This window comes from Gymnoscopelus microlampas, assembly GCF_963454915.1.
Source record: "Gymnoscopelus microlampas genome assembly, chromosome: 22".
NCBI lineage: Eukaryota > Metazoa > Chordata > Actinopteri > Myctophiformes > Myctophidae > Gymnoscopelus > Gymnoscopelus microlampas.
In genome coordinates, this window is record NC_139959.1 from 4,118,483 (window position 1) to 4,141,909 (window position 23,427).

The following is a 23,427-nucleotide window of genomic DNA, read 5'->3' on the forward strand; positions in this document are numbered from 1 at the left end:
ATAGAATTAGTCAGAAAGTTGCTTGTGACATGGTGGATTTTTTATAGTCTTGGCAGAGACAAAAAGGATAACTCATGCTATCCGTAATATTGGTTCTTCTTCGTAATCTATGTTTCATGGATGGGATGTCAATGGTATTACAACTTGCTTGCGCCTAATGTTGGCCTGATGACAGTATGCACAGAATTATTGGCTAATTTGTGATATTCTCACAGACCCGCTAATAAACGGTTACTCCTATCCAGTGATAGACAGTAATGAAGTACATTTACTAAAGTTCTGTATTTAAATAAAATAAATTGAGTATCTGTACTTTAACATTTGTATTAAGATTTTGAAAACTTTTGACACTACGTTTCTAGGAACAATACTACATTATTTCGGCTAAATATAGTATAAAAACTGCTGGTGTGAGCTTATAGATGTGCTATTGTTTATTATTTATATTTTATGTAATTGAACTGTTATATGTACTTTGGCTTGAATACAAATTTGATAGAGCTACTTTCACTTGTTGTTGAGTAATGTTTAACCAGGGGTGTCTATACTTTGACTCAAGTACTGAGTTTGAATATGTTGTAGAGTTGGAATGAAGTTTGTAGCTACACGTATGAAGGACTAGTTAGAACTTAGATGTTAAAAAAACTGGCAGAATAAGTAGTGACAATAACATCAGTGTGCTCGTTAAAGGGATATTTCACTTTCAAAAAAACGTTGGGTCATTTTATCGTCTACCCAGGCATTTGTGAGCCCCCCAGACCGTTTTTAAGTTGCTCGATTCATTATTTAGATATTTAATATTCATTTTATCAGACACGCCCCCTTCCTATTCAAACCCATTGTAAACGAATATCAAACATCTAAATAATTAATCGAGCAACTTAAAAACGACCAGGAGGGATCACAAAAGCCTGGGTAGAAGATAAAATGACATATCCCTTTAAGTATATACTGTTATGTACATATGTGAAATGTGTCCTCTGCACTTTAACAACTAGCAGCCTCAAATCATTCTAAGGCACACACATTGTTGACCAGAAATGGTACCCAGGACCTCTGGTTCACCAGGCAGTAACCACGGCACTGTGATTAAAATAATGTCCGAATATGAAAGGAAAGTCAAGCTTTACAAAATGCAAGTTGTGTAAAAAATGAAAAAAGTTTAAATACTAAGTTATTATTTGTTTAAGTCAGACCTTAATAAGTTGTGTCTGCGGTTTGTCTCCATCATTGAAAGTAACATACATGTAAACAGACATAAAACTGCTATCCTGTGCAGTTAGACCATTTTACCTAATTGATCCTTCGGGGGAAATGCAGCTTTACACAGTTGATGTCCTCAGAGGAGCAGTTTGAAATGTCTTGCACAGGGACTTGCTGCCATGGTTGAGCCTTGAACCTGGTACCTTTGGCTCACTAGTCAGTCACTCTATCCATTCACCTACAGTGGTCTCCTTAGAATCTGTGGTTCTAAAACATTTTGTTGTCAAGGACCCCTCCAAATTGACATGTAAATGGACCCCTATGTGAAAGGATCTAGTACCAGGGCCCCCCCCATGAAAATGAAAAAGATGTATATTTAAAACATAAAAAGAATATATCTATATTATAGTTATTTAAATTTCACACAATATCAGGATCAAGAATCGAACTCATAACCTTCTGTTTCTCAGTCAGGCTCTTACACCTGTGGGCCACCACTGGATCTGTGGTGGCCCACTGTAGATTGAAGGCCAAGTAGATAATGACAGAAAAGACAAAAGACTTGTTGCTATTGGGGTTCATTAAACATTCAAACATATAGATAAGCAACAGCTTAACAAATCATAGACAAAAGAATATGCTGTTGTTGTCTGTTGTTGTCTTTTTTGATTGTGTTTTTGTGTGTTGTTCCTCAAAACGGATCAAAGACCTTATTATAGCAAGGCAGCCAGTTGCTCAGTGAGTAGAGAAACTGTCTGAAGATCCAGAGGTTGTGTCTTCAAACCCCACTCAGTCTTTACCCGCTTTCCTTTGCGGACTGGCTTCCAGAAGAACTGAACCGCCCGGAAAGCAGTGAGGATTGGCAGTTACCAGTGGCGTAGTGGTCAAGGACTAGGAGTCATAGGATACCTTGTAGCAATGCATCAGCACTTGGTTCAAATCCGGTGTCAGGTAATGACATATGACACATATAAAAGAGAGAAAGGGGTGTAGCTAAGAGAGGTGAGTTAGAAGGGTGGAGCTAGAGGGCAGAGGTAAATAGAAGGGGCGATAGGAAAGTCAGCGCTAAAGAGAGGAAGGTGCAAATAACAGTAGAGATGGGTAGGGCTAGAGGAAGGAAAAGGGTGGAGATGAGGGTGAGCAATTGTAGCGTGGAGGGTGAGCAATTGTAGCGTGGAGGTTAAACGAACGGTGGAGTTTTGCTACCATTTCTCTGCTTCCTTTCACTTCCGAGCATAGATACCTCATTGGAGCGACTGGTATTGCAATACGAGGCTCTTCTGCAGGCTACTTGACTACTGGCCAATCACAGCGTGCCTAACTGACTAGTTGCAGCTGCCTCTTAAAGGAGACACACCATGAATAAAAAAAATTTTTTTGATATCTAATATCATATGGTGTATGTCCCTCCAACCTTTTGAAAATGGTTTGAGCCTAAATCAACACTCAGATATACTCATCCCGCCTAAATCAACACTCAGATATACTCATCCCAACTCATCTCATCCCAAGTCAATTCCCTCAGGCTTATAAAGCACTTTCAGCTGCAATACCAAAACGTCCTGTTGGGCACCCTACTGAGCAATTCTGTCTGTCAAAATACATGGGCAGAAAGTTTCGTGATGTAAGCAAACTATGCCATCTCTGAGATGGCCTGTTCAGACACGCCCATTCTGAAAATCTCTGAAATGCGAATGAATGTTAAAAAAAAGTGAAATTCATGGTGTCTCCTTTAAGAAAATTGGCCTACTACGTCCGCGACACAAACGCTTCGGAGGAGGTGGCTACGCACCATCTCCAGTTCCCTTCATCACTGGCGCTAACTCGCCTTTTCCTCAGCTCTGATTCCACCCTCTTCCTCTCTTTAGCAGCCAAGCTCCACCTGCTCTTCCTCCCGTTTACCTCGTCTAGCGCCGTCACTTAAGCGCTGCCTACCGCTTTCCGCTGCTTCTCTTTAGCGCCTACCTCTCCACCCCTTTTGCTCTAACTCCACCTATTCATTACCTGACACCGGATTTGATATTTACCCTGTCTCTCATCAGCGCTCCAGCCTCCTCCTCTCCACCCCTTCTATTTCTCTCTGCACCACTCTCTTTAGTGCCATCTAGCTGTGAATCTATCTGTACCAAGGAAGTGGACTGCTAATCATATATCTTTATATTTACGCATTATTTTATCTGGGTTATAAATTCATAGTTGTACAAGAATACCCGTTAGTGTTTGAGTAGCACGAGCCGTGAAAAAAAATAAACACGGCAAACGTGTATATATAAAGATAAATATACCAAGGATCCATCGGTGACGTGCTATTATAGTGATAATAACAGACGACGTTACATTTTGAGTTTTCGAAGATAACACACATGCTTTGGTTGTATATTGTTTTTCAGCTATTATAACTCAAGACAACGTCAGGAACACAGTCAAACTTTATTATTCACGCTGGCAAGTGAGTCTTCTGCTACGAATGACATTCACTATCTACCAAAGGCACATATTTACCATTACTTACCATTACTGCTAAATGAAATGTGCTAGAGTCTGAATCCGCCCTATGTTTTTCTGACAGATTGGCATGACAGATTGGCATTACATGGTAGGAGCCTGAGACACCTATCCCTTTAATGGTCGAGAAGAGGTGATTTTTAATGTGTCGAATGCTGCAGACGGATGTTTGTTTTTTCAAGAGGGTGGTGACTCTGGCAGTCTTGTAAGCAGCGGGAAATGTCTTAAGGAAGGAGTTCATGTGCAGTAGCAGGAGTTCATGTGCAGTAGCAGATTGGTTCAACTAGAGGTAACAAGGAGAACCTTGTGATAGAGGAAGGCGGGTACCGTTCAACTTCTTGTCAAGGGAGAGGAGAAATTTTTTCAGGTTGAAGCCTGAATTTTAGTTCAGAAGCTGGTGGTAGAGATTGAAGCCTGAATTTTAGTTCAGAAGCTGGTGGTAGAGATTGGAAGATAAGAAGGTCCACCTTTCCTCACCTAACCCTCTGCCCCTTCTAAAATGGCTGTTTCATTTCGGCACAAACTCTTTGAAATTTCTCCCACTTCTTTCACAAGAAGTTGAATGATATCCGATCCACCTTCCCTCTACTCCACCGGGTTCAGAAGCTGGTGGTAGAGATTGGAAGATAAGAAGGTCCACCTTTCCTCACCTAACCCTCTGCCCCTTCTAAAATGGCTGTTTCATTTCGGCACAAACTCTTTGAAATTTCTCCCACTTCTTTCACAAGAAGTTGAATGATATCCGATCCACCTTCCCTCTACTCCACCGGGTCCCAACGGCTCTGCTGTAGTAGCCCACTAAAGTCCTTCACTCATTAACTCATATAGTAGCCCACTAAAGTCCTTCACTCATTAACTCATATATGGTTACTTTCCTGCTGCTTTCAAGAGTCACCACCACTGAGGAAACCAACAGTTGACCACTCTAAAATCAAGTACTACTGACCAGTGGGATCAGATTGAATCAAACCGTTCTCAAGGGCCAGTACTCGAGCACATTTCATTTAGCAGTAATGGTTCATTTAGCAGTAATGGTAAATGTATGTCTCATCCGTTTAAGAAAGTATGTTGGTGATATATAGCACTTTCAACTTAGCGCTACGCTTGTTTTTTAGTTCCTAAATGTCTAAAGTGTTTGTTCGGTAACAGGAGTCTCCATAGCTCTTTAAACAAGTACACCATCATGCGTGTATGAGGTGGTAGTTAGACTGTGGTGTGTACACAACTCACTATCACCTAACATTACCCTAGCCATAACACATCCTCTCTGTAACTCAAAAATAATTTTCTTTTGCCAGAGGTTAAGGTTAAGTATATAGTAACAGAAAAGTGAAAGAGACTTTTTTTATTAGGATTCATTAAGATCTTTTTAAAGCAGAAGACACTGAACTTATGTCACATAATTGTAATGAGCAGATAGCGCTGAATAGAAGGCGGAGCTCAGAGAGGGACAAATAGGAGGGTGGAGGAATTGCATAGTGGAAGTTATTAAAAAAGATAGCGCAGAATAATGAAATATAACCCACATAAGAGAGATAGGTCATAGGTAGAGATGGAAGAAATGGTGGGCTAGACGATGAAGAGCAGAGTGGTTGAAAAGCGGTGGGTCGGTGGCAGAGTTAGAAGGGCGTAGCGACGGAGGAAAGGCTGGAGCTAAAGGCTGGAGCTAAAGAGAGTGGTGCAGAGGTAAATAGAAGAGGTGGAGTTAGAGTGAAAGGGTGGGGTGTAGCTAGAGAGGGGCGGCGCTGGAGAGAGGTAGGCGCTAACGGGGAGAGAGTGGCGGCGGCGCTAGGCAAGGTAAACAAGGAAGAGCGGCGGAGCGAGTGGCAGTTAGAGAGGCAGGTGGAGCTGGAGGAATGGGTGGATTCAGAGCTGAGGAAAAGGCGAGTTAGCGCCAGTGATGAAGGGAACTGGAGATGGTGCGTAGCCACCTCCTCCGAAGCGTTTGTGTCGCGGACGTAGTAGGCCAATTTTCTTAAAGGAGACACCATGAATTTCACTTTTTTTTAACATTCATTCGCATTTCAGAGATTTTCAGAATGGGCGTGTCTGAACAGGCCATCTCAGAGATGGCATAGTTTGCTTACATCACGAAACTTTCTGCCCATGTATTTTGACAGACAGAATTGCTCAGTAGGGTGCCCAACAGGACGTTTTGGTATTGCAGCTGAAAGTGCTTTATAAGCCTGAGGGAATTGACTTGGGATGAGTTGACTTGGGATGAGTATATCTGAGTGTTGATTTAGGCTCAAACCATTTTCAAAAGGTTGGAGGGACATACACCATATGATATTAGATATCAAATATTTTTTTTAAATTCATGGTGTCTCCTTTAAGAGGCAGCTGCAACTAGTCAGTTAGGCACGCTGTGATTGGCCAGTAGTCAAGTAGCCTGCAGAAAAGCCTCGTATTGCAATACCAGTCGCTCCAATGAGGTATCTATGCTCTGAAGTGAAAGGAAGCAGAGAAATGGTAGCAAAACTCCACCGTTCGTTTAACCTCCACGCTACAATTGCTCACCCTCATCTCCACCCTTTTCCTTCCTCTAGCCCTACCCATCTCTACTGTTATTTGCACCTTCCTCTCTTTAGCGCTGACTTTCCTATCGCCCCTTCTATTTACCTCTGCCCTCTAGCTCCACCCTTCTAACTCCCCTCTCTTAGCTACACCCCTTTCTCTCTTTTATATGGGTCATATGTCTTACCTGACACCGGATTTGAACCAAGTGCTGATGCATTGCTACAAGGTATCCTACGACTCCTAGTCCTTGACCACTACGCCACTGGTAACTGCCAATCCTCACTGCTTTCCGGGCGGTTCAGTTCTTCTGGAAGCCAGTCCGCAAAGGAAAGCGGGTAAAGACTGAGTGGGGTTTGAAGACACAACCTCTGGATCTTCAGACAGTTTCTCTACTCACTGAGCAACTGGCTGCCTTGCTATAATAAGGTCTTTGGTCCGTTTTGAGGAACAACACACAAAAACACAATCAAAAAAGACAACAACAGCATATTCTTTTGTCTATGATTTGTTAAGCTGTTGCTTATCTAGATGTTTGAATGTTTAATGAACCCCAATAGCAACAAGCCTTTTCTGTCATTATCTACTTGGCCTTCAATCTACAGTGGGCCACCACAGATCCAGTGGTGGCCCACAGGTGTAAGAGCCTGACTGAGAAACAGAAGGTTATGAGTTCGATTCTTGATCCTGATATTGTGTGAAATTTAAATAACTATATAGATATATTCTTTTTATGTTTTAAATATACATCTTTTTCATTTTCATGGGGGGCCCTGGTACTAGATCCTTTCACATAGGGGTCCATTTACATGTCAATTTGGAGGGGTCCTTGACAACAAAATGTTTTAGAACCACAGATTCTAAGGAGACCACTGTAGGTGAATGGATAGAGTGGATAGAGTGACTGACTAGTAAGACAAAGGTACCAGGTTCAAGGCTCAACCATGGCAGCAAGTCAGGATGTCAAGACAGTTCTAACTGCTCTGAGGACAGACATCAACAGGGTAAAGTTGAAAGCTGCATTTCCCCCGAAGGATCAATTAGGTATTATTAGAAGTGAAATGGTTATGTCGTTTCACCCCAAATGCACAGGACAGCATTTTCATGTATGTTAGTTATTTTCAGTGATGGAAAAAAATTGCACAAACATTTACTTAGTACATTTTGTGAACACATGACTCTGACTTAAACAAATAATGACTTAGTATAGTCAGTCTTTTCTTCCACAACTTATATTTGTAAAGCTTGACTCTCTCACTTTCCTGACATTATTTTAATCAGAGTGCCGTGGTGGGCAGGTCAACAATGTGGCAATGTATGTACCTTAGAATGATTTGAGGATGCTAATTGTAAAAGTGCAGAGTACACATTTCACGTAAGTGCATAAAAGTATGTACTTAACGAGCACACTGATGTTATTGCCACTACTTATTCCGTCCATTTTTTGACACCTAACTAGTCTTTCATACTTTTAGCTACAAACTCCGTTCCAACTATACAACGTTCGGCAACTAAGGACATAACGGCTAACATCAGATTTTTTTAGAACAATTGTAATTTTAGAGATATTTCATTTTTAATTGCTAATAAATACCTAGAACCTTTAACATTTTAAAGTCTTTAAAACTATCCGTGCTCAATACTCTCGTCATTCCTAGCGATCACACACTGTTTTTTTAGGAACTGTACTTTCTAGTTATTATTTTTGGAATTATACAATACATGACATGGAATCATACATTACATGACTTGGTAGTCTAGTTCTGGACCACTGCTCCAAACCTTGACCGTCTATGTAGTGCTGATGGATAAGGGTAAAAAAATAAGTTTATTTAATCCATTCAGACCGGGAACGCATCTATGTCATTTTAAGATTTCTTAGGTTATTCAATAATAGCAAATCTACAAGCTCATAGCTTAACACTAAGAACTTGTAGATCTGTTTGTTTCAAATATTTTTTAACTCAAATTTTTGCTTTTGGTTGAACTACCTGGAACAAAACATTTTCACACAAGCCGCAGCCAAATACTGATCATTTTGAAGGTCTTTGACAACCACTGATAGCAACATACATTCTTCACCCCCGGAAGCAAAGATTTGAGTTAAAAATGTTCGTTTTAAAATATATTTATAGAAAAACAAAATGTGCACGATTTAAAAAAAATAGTAGATCTACAAGCTCATTCCTTGGTGCTGCGCTATGAGCTTGTAGATCTGCTATTTTTGAGTAGCCAAAGGAATCTTAAATATGACACAGATGCATTCCCAGTCTTAAAGGGTTGAAAAGCTGGAACAGTGCTGTGTATGCTATAGGCAGAAACGTAGCAAAAGTTGTGTTAAAAATGTCAATCTAGTGTGGATGAACCCAAAAGCCTCACAGAATAAATCCATTACTTGTGGATGGACGAACAATATTCATCCCCATGGGGACATCCAGGTGTCATGACAGCACTGCTGTAGTCAGTGGTGTAAAGTAACAAAGTATATTTACTTATTTACAATTTTGAGGTATTTTTAATTGTCTTTACTTTTACTTCACTACAATTAGCAGCTATAATTTATTATATTATAAAACATACAGTAACCCCTTCAGCCATATTTTATATCTAGCAATTTGAAAATGACCAAGCTTGTAGATCTGCTATTTTGGTACTTTAAATACATTTTCATATCTTTCAATACTTGTGTAGTTTTATCTGAAAAGTAACTAAAGTTTTCGAATAATTGTAGTGGAGTAAAAGTACCTAAATATTGTACTAAGTAAATGTACTTAGTTACTTTACACCATTGCTTTCTTGCATTTGAGTCACCTCCATATCTCAGAAATGGGCTTCCACAGGACCTCACATATAATTAGACGATAAAAACACTGCCTTATTTTTCAAATATTCTTTTTTAATTATTATTTTCAATAGAAACTTCTCCCCTCACTGCAAATAGAAAAACAGAGATTTGGACTAGCAGCAGCAGGGCTGAATGCAATACGCAGAGTGGCATGGGAACATCTCTGCAGGGATAAAAATCAAGAGGGAGTGACAAATGAACAGAGATAAAACTATGGAAAGAAAACTCAGTTTTCCTATTCATTATTTTGAGGAAGAAAACAAACAAAAAACAAACATTAAAGATACATTCCTTTACCAAAGCTGTACAGTGAAAGATGAACGAGGCAAGGATGCTTTGCACATTTACTGTATATATAAAATTATATAGAAATAATAACTTTTTTTGTTTTTGTCTCTGAGAAATAGTTACATCCCTTATGTTCACACACATTCAGAAAACCAAAGGACAGGAGAGAAAGAGGCCTGGATGTTGCCACAAGCACTGGAATCTAAATTTCACCTAATGGTTAATAGGATCCTATCATGGCTTATGATGTACTATGTATATGGTTAATAGGTAGCTGGGTTTTACTGATGCAATGAGTCTTAGATAGCAATAAAAGAGCAAGTGGTATTTCAACAGCATTTTTATATAATTGTAGCAGTGACTGATTGTCTGCTGTCCGGTCTCGTGTGGTGACAGCTTCAACGTCCAATGTCAATGTCCCTACTACTGGCAGAATTGACTGCATGGCATAGGCACAGACAGACCAGGTTAAAGGCATTTGCTGTAGCTGCGTTTCTCAACCGGTATACTGTAGCTCGGGACCCAAAAGTGGGGTAAGACATGGCTGATAGTGTTGTGGACAAAATATGCACCTTTTTAAAGTATTTTAAATGGTTTCTGACTTCATGGTTAACACAAAATTGAGTCCCAGAGCGCATCTTGGTTGAGAACAATAGCTCTATATTGGTGTTTTCTATCCGTTAGGGGAGAAGGCAAGTGCTACAGCGAGGGGGAAATCAGTGTGAGCGAACAACACCTGCAAGTTCTGTCGATTGGCTTGCTGTGTATTTGGTCAGCAACATGCTGTTGGGTCAGAACCTATGTAGGCTATTAAGCCAGTGGTTCTCAAAATTAGGTCCGGGGACCCCTAGGGGTCCTTGGGGTGTTTCCAGGGGGTCCCCAGCATAATTGGCTAATAGCATCACAATCATTTTAACCACTTTGTTATTTTTTTATACTTCGGCTATTAAAAAAAATTGTAGTTATACAAGCTCACAGCGCGTCACTTCGTGCTATTTTTTTAACAAAAAAAAAAACATCTTGAAGTATTGGAAAATGTTGAATAATTTTGAATTTGTTTAATATAAATCTTCTCTTCTAGGGGGTCCTTGGCAAAAAAAAAATTCAGATGAGGGGTTCCGCGGCCAAATACGTATAATTTTGGGGGTCCTTGACACGAAAACGTTTGAGAACCACTGTATTAAATTACAATCACAACTCAAACAATACACACGGAGTCACCAGTCGCTTCTGTTCACCCGACAGTGTCGGTGACGAGTTTCACCGGGAGGACACTATCCACCCCAGTACCGCTCCCTGCTGAACACCTGTAGGCGTTGCTAGTGCAGTGACAGAGAAGATCTGCTACTTTTGCTATTTTGGAATTTGAATCCTGAAAATAAACAGTTTTGGACGTAGACGATTTGTTGGGGGCGCCCGGCACGGATGCACTACCACGAGGGAATCGAACCACCATGGTGGGTGGGTGGGTGGGTGGGTGGGTGGTGACTTAACCCCTGCAGCACCGAGGACATCCCGGAATGTTATCAGTTATAACCAAAAAAAAAATACTACTTATACATCACTGATTGATTGACTTGCTGATTGCTGCTACAACATTAAAGTTATGGAATAAGACAGGCAGGTTGTGCGCAGTTTAAAGGGATCTGTGGCAGAAACAAACTCCTTTTGAGCACAAACATTAACAGCAGGATTCACCCAGAGTGGTGGATATCATGATGGTTCCTACAGAGAAACAACTCCTGTCAGCCGACACACCAGTCACCATTACACACACACACTGTAGACATGTGTGGATCAGAGCACGTTAGATAAGTGAGACTCATATATACTGTAATTTGGTTTTATAATTAATCAGAGTTTAGGTAATTCTCCCCCCCCCCCCCCCCTCCCCCTCAAACGGAAATCTTCATTGGGGAGGTTTCTATGTAGGAGCCATCTCTTTATCCTCAACGTTAACCCATTAAGACCTGGAACTGTCATTTTTAGATTTGAGCTAAAAAGCATTATTTTACACTTTGGGCTATTCAAAAATAGCAGATATACAAGCTCATAGCGCGGCACCGAGTGCCACGCTACGAGCTTGTAGATCTGCTATTTTTGAAAAATCGTGAAAATGTGTGCAAATCTTTGAATATAAATACTTTGAAACGAACATTTTGAACTCAAATCATTGCTTCTGGGGGTCCCTGGAACTAAATATTTTGATGGGGATCCGCGGCCAAATACACATCATTTTGGGGGTACATGAAAAAGATTGAGCACCACTGATATAGAAACATACGTTTTTCAGAATACTGAGATTTAGGAGATGTAGAATCGGCTTCAGGTCTCAATGGGTTAATCAGACAAAAGGGCATCATCCATGGATCTTATAATTCCAACAACCCGCCTGTGTGCTTTATGTACATATAGCTCTCCTAAACGGGACATAATATATTAAAAAAATGCATTATCAACAGAAACCTGAGTTGCTTCAGCGCAGTATTTACAGTTCAGTGTCCCTGTGTCACCACACACAGAGATACACACATCAGTGCTTTTTACACACTCGTACAGAAGGGGTCCGGAGGAGACTGACAGACAGACAGGGGGATCGGGTGTTCATAAGTTGGGTGTCCCTCCAGTTGAAGCAGAGGTAACATGAGGGGGGGGGGGACTGTTCTCAGACCAGTGCTTATTATGCCATCCAGAGCTCCCAAATTCACTTCGACTGAATCCAATGTGCTTTTTTACTGGCATGAAGGTTAAAATGATACTGCCAAAGCATCAAGTTAAAATGTCCATATATCTCAATGTGTGATTCTCTCCACTCCAGGGTCTACACTTTTGTTTGCTAGCTAGAGCTGGGGGGGGACGACACACGCACGCATTCCACCATTTTGTCATCTTCATTGTCATCAGCGAGACCGAGCAGGGCAAAAAAAGGCATGGGGTGAATGATGTTGGGTATAATAAGACAACTTGTTGCCAGGTAAACCAGCAAGAGGGGAGGGGGCTGTGCTGTGCTGCTGGACCCCCTCCCCCACCCCAAGATCAGACCCCTAGACAGGACCAAACGCACCCAAGCGCGAGGGCAACACAGCCACATTCATTTGTTGCTTGTACAAACACCGCCGTCACCTCTGCATCACCCGTGTGACTCTATGTGAGGACACTACCTCTAAGATTTTCTGGTTGTTTTTAGCGGTGCCAGCCGCTCTACACTTGACCGCGTCCGTCCGTATGTCCGTATGTCCGTTTGTCCGTTTGAGCACGGGCTTTAAACAGCTATAACTCCAGTTCGCAGCATGCCAGCAAGTCCAAATTTGGTATGTGGACTTAGACCACCAATAGGGACGAGCATTGACTGCTGAAGCCCCGCCCGCCCTATTATAGCGCCACCAGGAGGCCACTGGCTTTAAACAGCTATAACTCCAGTTCGCAGCATGCCAGCAAGTCCAAATTTGGTATGTGGACTTACACCACCAATAGGGACGAGCATTAATTGCTGACGCCCCGCCCCGCCCTATTATAGCGCCACCAGGAGGCCACTCATCAAAGGCACCGCTTCCTTCACACAGGGTGCGATTTTTTTAACCCATTAACACATCGACTGCCTAGATCGAGTTAACTCGATAATAGTAATCCAGCGCTCGACTGCCTAGATCGAGTTATCTCGATATTAGGTATTTTCATTGGTTTCATCTGTGATCGCGCGGGTCTGTTTACTTTTCATCATCACTTTCGTTTTCCGCCTACGTCACACTCACCCGAAGCCGGATGTAAAAAAAAAAATTCGTTTCCGGGTCACATCGTTTTTCTCCGGTCATTTTCGTCCAGAATAGAGAAAACCCCTTTTTTGGACACGCTATAAAATACAAAGGGAAAGCTCCCCTTTTATTTTCTTTGGTCCGGGTGACGATCAGGCATCGTCGTCGTGTATCACATCGTATCACAAGCCGATCAGAGATTGTCGAAGACAATCACATCCGGTTCATGTTGTTTTGACTGTTTGAGCCTGGAGGGAGGGGGGGGGCGAGTCAGCGAGTCATCGAGGGTGTCATTTTGCTGCGCTCTGCTGGTCGATCGTCGTATGTGTTCAAAACCATGGCCTGAGAAACTTAAATGCATTTAAATGCAGAAAATAGAGAAAACAAAAAAACACGCAAATCGCTGGCAGCCAAGGGGGTAAATTTGGAATAAACTCTGGCAGTCAATGTGTTAAGACCGGGAACGCGTCTGTGTAACCACTTTAACCATTGTGTTATACTTTGGCTATTCAAAAATAGCAGATATACAAGCTCATAATAACGCGATCATAAGCTCTTTAGATGCATATGTTGGGTTTATCGGCAGTTACTATTGTTCCAACTCTCCCCTCCCTCTAATATGTGTCAAATAAATACAGCTATTTTTTTTATTAATTCATCTTCCTGACACTGAGTCTCCGGGGGAATACAACAAGGCAGCACTGATTGTCCGCAGCGGGGGGGGCTGGAACATACGCGGTCTCCCACAGCAGACACCAATACCATTTTTCATTTCAGCGTTTCCAGCATTATAATATGCTCCTCCTTCTCCACTAAAACCAAGCTGAAAACAGCTACGCTAAAGGCCTGGACGAAACGTCAAAAGACCACCCCCTCCCCCTCCCCTCCCCTCCCCCAAAACAACCGCACAACTTTACAACAAGACAGAGGAAGAGTGAAGGAATAGTCCATTATAATAATAACAAGGAGGAGGTGGCAGGAAATTAGAATTCTGTGCTCCTATTTGGCGTTAGCATTCCCAGTGATTGGGGAGTTCACAGGAAGAGGGGATTGTGGAATAATCTGTTATGGTAACACGCCAGTGAGGGAGGGAGGGGAGGGGAGTGGGGTTGGTGCTCCTATTTGGCATTAGCAAAATCCCAGATCCACAAAGACTAGTGGGGCCATGATCTAGAATAGATCCTGTAAGGTCCAACCACTCTTAAAGTGAGATGAGAGAAGGACTCAACAGCACCAATAGTGGTACAGGACAAAGCAGGGTGCGGGGGCAAAACAGATTCTGTGTGCTCCTATTTTGGTGTCATCATCATCATCATCATCATCATCATCATCATCATCATCAGGTCCTATAGGGTCCATCAGTAGTCCAGTGAAGGAGGAGGGGGCAGATCGAGGTCAAGAGTTGATGGGGAAAGTTTGACGGGGGTGTTTTTTTCCACGAAGGTTTGGTGAGGTCACAGGGCCGTGGAGGTGAGCTTCTTCACCCCCCTCCGCTGGGCCAGAGTGGAACAGCCCACGGGTTCCAACACGGGAGGGACGTTCCTGTTGAGGGCCGAGTAGGTAGCTGCCATAGCTCCCTATGTAGAGGAGAGACACAACACAGTGTTCATTTCGTAGACGACGTTTACGCAGCAACGATCAGAACAGAAAACGGCAAAGTGCCGTTGCGTTCTTCTGAGGCCCTCTGGTGTAGAGTGTTTCCAGGTAGCCAGCATGCACAATATCAGCACCCTGACTCTAATTTGTCCAGAAGGGAACAGAGCCTCCTTCAACATTGGTAAGACCTGTGAAGGAAGTAAGGAAGAGGCCCAAATTCTTTCCAATATAGCTGCTGTGCATAGAGCCTATTCTTAGTGGATCAATTGCAAGTTCATACAGTATATGGCAGCTGCTTGTAACAGAGAGACAGCCTGTTTGACTTTATTGTGAAGCTGTGGAGCCACCTGCTGGCCAACAACGTCATTGACTCAAACCTGTAATATCGTGTTGTGTGCCACACATGATGATACTTTACTCACTGGCAACGGTGTAAAGTAACTAAGAACATTTACTGAAGTACTGTACTTAAGTAACATTTTTAGGTACTTTTACTTTAATGGGGTATTTCCTATTTTCAATACTTCTACTTCTACTCCACTACATCTCAGAGGCAAATATTGTTCTTTTACTCCACTACAATTATTTGAAAACTTTAGTTACAAATTACTTTGCAGATATACATTATTACATTATAAAACATACATTAACCACTTTAGCCCTATTTTATACCTAGGCTATTTGAAAATAGCAGATCTACAAGCTCACAACGCGTCGCCTTGTGAGCTTGTAGATCTGCTATTTTCAAACATTTTAGTACTTTTACGTTTGGTACTTTAAGTATTTTGATGCCTATACTTTTGTACTTTTACTCAAGTAACATTTTGAACACTGGCCTTTTACTTGTAACAGAGTATATCTACATTGCAGTATTGATACTTTTACTTAAGTAGAAAATGTGAGTACTTTTTCCACCACTGGTGTGTGCGTGCGTGCGTGCGTGTCTCCTACCTTAACAAGGTGCGGTGCGTCCTGTCTGTTGAGGGTGTATTTGGGCAGCTGGTCTCTGTGTGTGACCCAGGGGTGTCTGAGGACCTGACCGGCCGTCAGCCTCTGGTGGGGGTCCACGTGCAGCATCTTGGACACCAGGTCCTACAACAGGGGTGATGCAACTTTGATGATGGAGAGGGACACTATATTTCCACACTCACTCCAGAGGGCCACATATACATATACTGTCGGGCTCTTATCTCTGTATTTTAACTTTTTTCGTAAATTAATGCCATTCTATGTCACACAAAAGTAGCAAAAATAGCCGCTCTACAAGCTCAAAACGCGTCGCAGTGCGATGCGTTTTGAGCTTGTAGAGCGGCTATTTTTGAAGAGAAGAGGAGAAGATTTATGTAAAAGTGTCTCCTCACCTTAGCTTCTGTTGACACAGAGTTCCAGTAGCCTCCAGACAGAGAGAACTTCCCACTGCCGATGCGAGCCAGTATCTCCTCTGGCGTGTCTTCAGGACCGTTGGCAAATGGAGTGAAACTGGGAGAGATCGAGGAGAAACAGAGAGCGAGAGAGAGGAGAAAAAATAAGACAAAAAGCACAGAGGTATACATTATTACTATTAGACCATACCCGTCGGGATATGAGCACCCAAAGTGTGTCATGGTCCGCTTGTTTCACGAACGTGGCAACACCGGCGTTTGTTTCACACACAACCCCCGGGAGCCAGCGAACACAAAAACGCTAATAAACAGCTGACATTTGGGGAAAGCGAAAAACGGGCTTCGGTGTTCCGTGCACATACTAATGGTCAAAGGCTGTGTGGAAATGCAGATCAATTGCTCCAGCCACTGAGGAGAACCGGGCAGAAGAGATTTTGGGCACACCACACAGATGCTTGGTTTTGTGGCAGCTTTTGTTTTATTTAGACAGGAGAGTGTACACTAGATGTAATGCCCCGGATTCGGGGCACCGGGGAGATATCAGGCTTTTGGTCACCAGGCAGAGGCTCTGAGCCACTACTGCTACATAGAGAGACAAGAAACCAAGGGGTGAGAGAGAAGGGAGACGTGATGGGAGTCGGGTTTTAACTCAGGTCCTCGCCACTCACAAGGGGGCATGTGGTGGTTATAGTGCACTACTATACCTGGCTCAGCCATCCCCAAGGATAAAAGCATACAACTTGTAGATAAACTCACAAACATATCGTTGCATGTCAGGCAGAAACCTCTTATCTCCATATTCATTTTCCTAAATTAACGTCCTGCTTGATCATACAATAGCGTCACTCAAAAGCATTCGCGCCGCGTTTCGAGCTTTATTTTTATTTTTTTTAATCCTGACAAGTAACAGTTTTGGACATGTGAGGTTTCCACCCGACAGAGACGATGTTGAGAGAGAGAGAGAGAGAGAGAGAGAGAGACACACACACACACACACACACACACACACACACACACACACACACACACACACACACACACACACACACACACACACACACACACACACACACACACACACACACACACACACACACACACACACACACACACACACACACACACACACACACACACACACCTACCCCGTTAACATGGTATAGAGCAGGACACCGAGACTCCAGATGTCACAGGCTGCATCATAGCCCTGCTTCTTCAGCACCTGTCGGACGGATACACACACACACACACAATGATACAGCCGTTTACGGTTAAACTGTAAAAACAACGTGTTTCAGGCCAAGGACCCCTTAGCTGAGAGAGAGATGAAGCAGGGATCCCCACTACATACTGTATAAAATTGTGTTGCAGATTCAACTTTTTCATAGATAGTTTCATAGCCTTGTTTGACAGCACTATCAACAGTGTTGTGTAAATTCATGTTACCCCCTGCACTAGGTTGTTCAAACACGTACTTGTAAGAGTGAACAGGAGTGAGAGAGAGCGATTAAGCAGTGCTAGCTATACCATACCTCCGGCGCTACAAAGTTAGCCGTGTAGCACGGCGTCATGAGGAGGCCGTTCTCCGCTCTCAGCTGCTTGGCGAAGCCAAAGTCACAGATCCTGATGGACTCTGCGTTGCCGCTCTCGTCCACATACAGGATGTTACTGGGCTTCAGGTCTCTGTGGACCACCTACGCGCACACACACACACACACACACAGGTTTATATTACTATACTTGTGAGCACATCAACAAGACAGTGATTTTATGAATGTAAAAAAAATATATTGCCATTTCTAACCATAAGCCTAAAAATAGCAGATCTACAAGCTGCGACGTATTGTGGGCTTGTAGGGCAGCTATTTTCCCGTGCAGGACACTGGCACGCAACTATGTATAAATCATGTTTTACACTAATTCCAACCCCAAACCTAACCTCTAAATGTCAAATCCTAATCTGAATCTTTGTATAATTGTAAACATATCTCAAAAAATCTTTTTTAATCATAAGACAGCCGTTGATCTTGTGAGGGCCAGGAAAATGGTCCTCACAATGTCTACTTCTCAAATTCTACTATACTTGCGAGGACATTTGGTCACACACACACACACACACAGAGAGAGCGTACCCCCTGCACGTGGAGGTACTCCACGGTCTTGGTGATGGTGTAGAGCACAGCGCTGGCCTCTCTCTCAGAGAAGAACTTCTGTCGGAGGATCTTGTCCAGGAGCTCTCCTCCCTTCATCAGCTCCGTCACCAGGTAGACCGACCGGCCGTCGTCATAGACCTGTTTACCGACACACACACACACACACACACACACACACACACACACACACACACACACACACACACACACACACACACACACACACACACACACACACACACACACACACACACGTGTAAAGTAACATTCACTCAAGTACTGCACTTAAAACTTTAGTTACTAGTTACTTTGTAGATTTTGATTATTATTTACAAAACCTACATGAACATATCAGATCTGCTATTTTCAAAATATTTTAATACATTTTAGACTTGTGAAATGGGACATTCTGCATATACTTAAACTTTTGGTACTTTAAGTATATTTGAATGCCAATACGTTTGTACTTTAACTGAAGTACATGTTGAATAGAGTATTTCTACATTGCATTTTCTGGTGAGATCTGACGTTCATAGTGACAGAACACTATGCAACGTGATAGTCTTGAATGCGCCCCACCGGAAGTCTCGCAGACGAGATTGAAATCTCGTCTAGCGAGACTTCTGGTGAACGCCGGATCTAAAAAAAAAAAAAAAAAAAAGCTATCAAAATATGCGATCTAACACAGCGTTTTTAGCTGTGGCGGACCCGGGATGGAGTTATGATGACATTTTCCTACTGTACCATTCATCCTAGGATATCATATCATCATAGAAAAGGTAAGAAAACCGTGGTCCAAAATTCCCCTTTAAGTAAAAAATGTGATGTGTTGGAGAAGGAGGGACTCACATCCTTCAGTGTGATGATGTTGGGGTGTTGGCCGTATCTCAGCAGGATCTCCACCTCCTCTGTAGGGTCTCTCTTGGCCTTGCTGATGATCTGTGAACCCACAGACACACAGTGGATGTTCACCGTTTCCCAAACTAACCAAACAAGACATGCCTCAGCTGGATGCCCTCTGGAGCACCGAACAGGAGTTCATTTTAGACTTTTCAATATAAATCATAAAATATATTAAAAAATCATCAAAACTAGCTGATCTACTAGCTCACTTCACGTGAGCTTGCTAACTGCTATGCCGCAAAAATGTGGAACGCCCTACCAACAGTCGTAAACGAGTGTAAATCCCTACTCTCCTTCAAAACCGCTCTAAAAGAGCACTTACAGGTGGCTGCAATTTGAAACCGGTCCCTGTAAAAGTCAAAGCCAAACCCCCCCCCCCTCGAACTTTTTACTGTATATATTTTTGTTTATGTTTTCAAACTGTTTATATGATGTTTTGCATAGTACTGTATATTTGTCTGTCATTACAAAGGACACCAATGGAAACAAGCCAAAGGCTTTCTTGGGTTTAAAATCCTCTTAGCTGACCTTGTATTGAACTGTACTTTCCTGTGCTTTGTTTTGCAAACTGCTAATTAATCTAATCAATCAATCAACTTTGCTGTTTGCTGTTGTAATCGCAACTTGAAATGACTCACTTTGTGCAGGATGTCATGTTTGCATTTATCTGCCTGTAATGCTGTCTAACCTGCTGTGTTTCTTGGAGAATAATATAATAACCTAAAACCAAAACCAACTAACCAAAACCATGAGGGGTTTCCAAATGGACCCATACGGGTCTGTAACTCTGAAAGTGTACAAATGGAACCAAATGGACCCTATGGGTCCATTTGGTTCCATTTGCACACTCTCAGAGTTATGATGGTCCTTCTATTTAAATAGTTTGAGAACCACGGATCTAGGAATACATAAAAAAAATCCATTAATAAGTGTTGAAGTGCAGCTACAGGTTAGTAAAATAAAACAGTACAAAACAGTAGTGCAACATCAACCGAAACATTCAAATTATTGCAATATCATCATGTAGATAAATGGCGTGGTATCAGAATGGCACAGACTGGCATACTCGTCGATACCGATACCAGCATTTTAGGCCAGTATCGTCAGCTTTTCCGACGCTGGTATCGGTATCGCAACAACTCTAAATGGTGCATGAGTGAGCCTATATACCTTGACGGCGTACTCCATGCCGGTCCCTTTGTGTATGCAGCGCTTGCAGATGGAGTACGAGCCGACGCCGATGTCCTCTTTGATCTCGTACGCGTCGGAGAACAGGGACGTGCTTCTGTGCAGTTGCTGAAATGTAGGCAGGACACATGCACACACGATCTCATTAGCACTCATCATTAATGTGTTTTAAGTTGTACAAAATGGTCTATATGAGAATAAAACATGTGATCAGGTGTGTTTATGCGCAAAGAGCGCACGTCTGTGTGTGTGTGTGTGTGTGTGTGTGTGTGTGTGTGTGTGTGTGTGTGTGTGTGTACGTGTGTGTACGTGTGTGTGTACGTACAACATTGTTGGGCATTGGTTGCGTCTCTTCTTCCGTAATGGCCACAAAACTGAACCCTCTGAACAGCTGATGGGCGTTGGCACTGGGGGGTACGCCTGGGGAGTCTGAGTTACACACACACACACACACACACACACACACACACACACACACACACACACGCGCGCACACACACACAATACATGTTTATCTCACTGACGATTTAAGAGGGAGCGATTGCGAGCACGGCTCAAGTTTCAACAAGTTAATTTCTTTACGGTACAAAGTGTACGGTACAGATGAGTCCATTCAACACAGAAGAATGGCCAGGAGCACTCAACATAAATGTCCTTTAGATACCCCTTATTTGATTAGGCACGGGCAGCGTACGTACGCTGCCCCGTGCCTAATCAAATAAAATGTATCTAAAGGGCATTTCTGTCAGTGCTGCTGGTGGTTCTTCTGCAGCGTGCATGCATCTCACATCCTCTTCATAGATGCTTTTATCCAAAGTGCCTCAAAGTACCACATGTATTTTTAGCTTGATGCAGGGAAGTGATCATCAAAACCACTAATCCTGGCTTTAATAGCTCCACAACCAATGCCCTATTTTTGGGGTCTGCTGCCGATCCTGACTTTGGAGAGTAATAGCAATTGTGACGTGACGTTTACATTTCTGACTAATAAAGTATTCAATCAATCAAAAACATTTCTAACCTTTGGGCGTTTTTGCTGTGAACTCTGGATCAAAGTAGAACGTGTCGTCTGGTCGTCCCGAGGCGGGTTTGAAAGGGGGGTGGAGCTCCCTACGGAACAGTTTCTATAGGGAGTGACGGAGGGAGGAGGAGGAGAAAGACCAAGGAGAGAAGGAGGAGAGACACTCCAGTCAGAAAATAAAACACATTTGAGTCAAATATAATTGTCTCGGTCGGATAGAAACCTCATTACTTTTTTGTGTTTCTCTTTCAGCCTTAATGTCTGACAGTACCACGTGCTGCTTACATTTCTGACTAAAAGTATTCAATCAGTCAATGTCGTCCAAAACTGTTACTTTTCAGGTTTTCAAATTCAAAAATAGCAAAAGTAGCAGATCTACAAGCTTGTAGATCTGCTGTAATATGATCAAGTAGGGCGTTAATTTACGAAAAAACACAAGAGGTTAGAATATGGAGATAAGAGGTTTCTGCCCGAAAGCAACAATATAATAACAGGCATGACCACAGTCTGTCAACAGGCTGGCCTTGGACTTTCTTTCCTTTCCTTGTGAGTTTTTTTTTTTTAAGTTACCTCTTTGTGGACTATGTGGTCGGCAATCTCGTGTACAACATGCTGATATTCTCTTTGATATTCATTTTGCACCTAAAATGTCGGTATATACCTGCTGCTATGTTGATAGGCCCTATGTCTGATCTCATGTACAAACTGTACCGGTTGGATATCGTTGCTGTCGGGCAGAAACCTATTATCTCCATATTGTAACTTTTTTTGTGTTTTTTCATAAATTAACGCTCTACTTGATCATACTACACGTCACACAAAAGCATCAACAGTTGCTGTTTTAGAATTGGAATCCTGAAAAGTAATTTTTGTTTTTACTTTTATGAGGCATATGAGGTTTCCACCCGACAGATGATATGCTCTGTGTATATGTAGATATTCTTTGTCGATTTGTCTTTTTTTTGTCTTCTTCTTTTTCTCCTTTCTGGAAATAACAAAGACGATGGAGCTCGCACAAAAAACTAATTACACCCACTTTTTATTACACCCGAAGAGCTGTGATGTGACAATAAAAGCCGAATCTGAATTATTTTCACAGCCAGGTTGTTAATAACATAACAACACAGGAGACAAAAGACACAGATATACAAACATGACTAAGAACACATTTTTCATACAGACAAGATAAACGATACAGAGACAGAGACAGACACAGAGATGGACGTACATTCCAGTCGATGGTGTTGTAGAACTGATGCCTCTTGATCTCCTCGACGCCGTCTGGTCCGGCTCCTACACAGACACACAACAGTACCGGATCAGTCAGTCAGTCTGCTCTGTTACAGCAGTAGTTCTCATGTCAAGGACCCCCAAATTGATATGCATTTTGGCCGCAGACCCCCATCTGAAAATGTTTTGTGCCAGGGACACCAGAGATACTGCAGGGGGGCCGCAAAATCTTTGTGTGATAGGGACTTTATTTTTACATAAACCACTTGTAAGCTTGTAGAGGTTGTAGAGGCGAAGAGGTTTGGTGTCGTTAAATGTCTGAAAACACACATTTGACATGAATCAAATATGTAGTGGAGGGGTCCCTGCTTCATCTCTCGCTCAGCTAAGGGGTCGTTGGCCTGAAAAACGTTGAAGACCCCGGGTAGAGTAGTGCTGTGACTGTCAAAGGTGAGAGGGGTGCTGTGTGTGTGTGTGTGTGTGTGTGTGTGTGTCTCTCTTACCTAGTCTGTTTGAAGGGTTGCGCTTGAAAAGATTTCTCAGGAGACTCTGGGCTTCTGAACTCAGGAATTGTGGCATCCCCAACTTAGCTCTGAAGAACAGATAGACAGACAGACAGACACACACACACACACACACACACACACACACACACACACACACACACACGCACGCAAGAGTGGATAGACAGAGATAAAAGGGTTATATGGAGAAAAAGTTGGATGCAAAAAAAAACAATATCATAGCACCAAGCATTCTGCTACAGTCATCAAATATCCATATTATATATCATCTGAACAATTGAAACCATGTGAAAGACTAGACTGCAATATGGCCCTCTCTC

General features: G+C 42.5%; 1 protein-coding gene across 1 annotated transcript in view; it reads right to left on the reverse strand.

The window, feature by feature from the left end:
* Positions 1–9,100: 9,100 nt before the first annotated feature.
* LOC311039364 (ribosomal protein S6 kinase alpha-3) overlaps positions 9,101–23,427 on the reverse strand; it is a 53,546-nt gene continuing 39,219 nt past the window's right edge. The window contains exons 10-21 of the mRNA XM_084049191.1: positions 23,087–23,175; positions 22,582–22,646; positions 21,354–21,456; positions 20,658–20,761; positions 20,315–20,440; positions 19,091–19,180; positions 18,221–18,379; positions 17,621–17,782; positions 17,234–17,310; positions 16,068–16,185; positions 15,658–15,798; positions 9,101–14,687 (exon numbers count right to left, since the gene is read on the reverse strand). Coding sequence (XP_083905317.1) covers positions 14,565–14,687; positions 15,658–15,798; positions 16,068–16,185; positions 17,234–17,310; positions 17,621–17,782; positions 18,221–18,379; positions 19,091–19,180; positions 20,315–20,440; positions 20,658–20,761; positions 21,354–21,456; positions 22,582–22,646; positions 23,087–23,175 — 1,357 coding nt within the window. The 3' untranslated portion in view covers positions 9,101–14,564. The remainder of the gene's footprint in view (positions 14,688–15,657; positions 15,799–16,067; positions 16,186–17,233; positions 17,311–17,620; positions 17,783–18,220; positions 18,380–19,090; positions 19,181–20,314; positions 20,441–20,657; positions 20,762–21,353; positions 21,457–22,581; positions 22,647–23,086; positions 23,176–23,427) is intronic.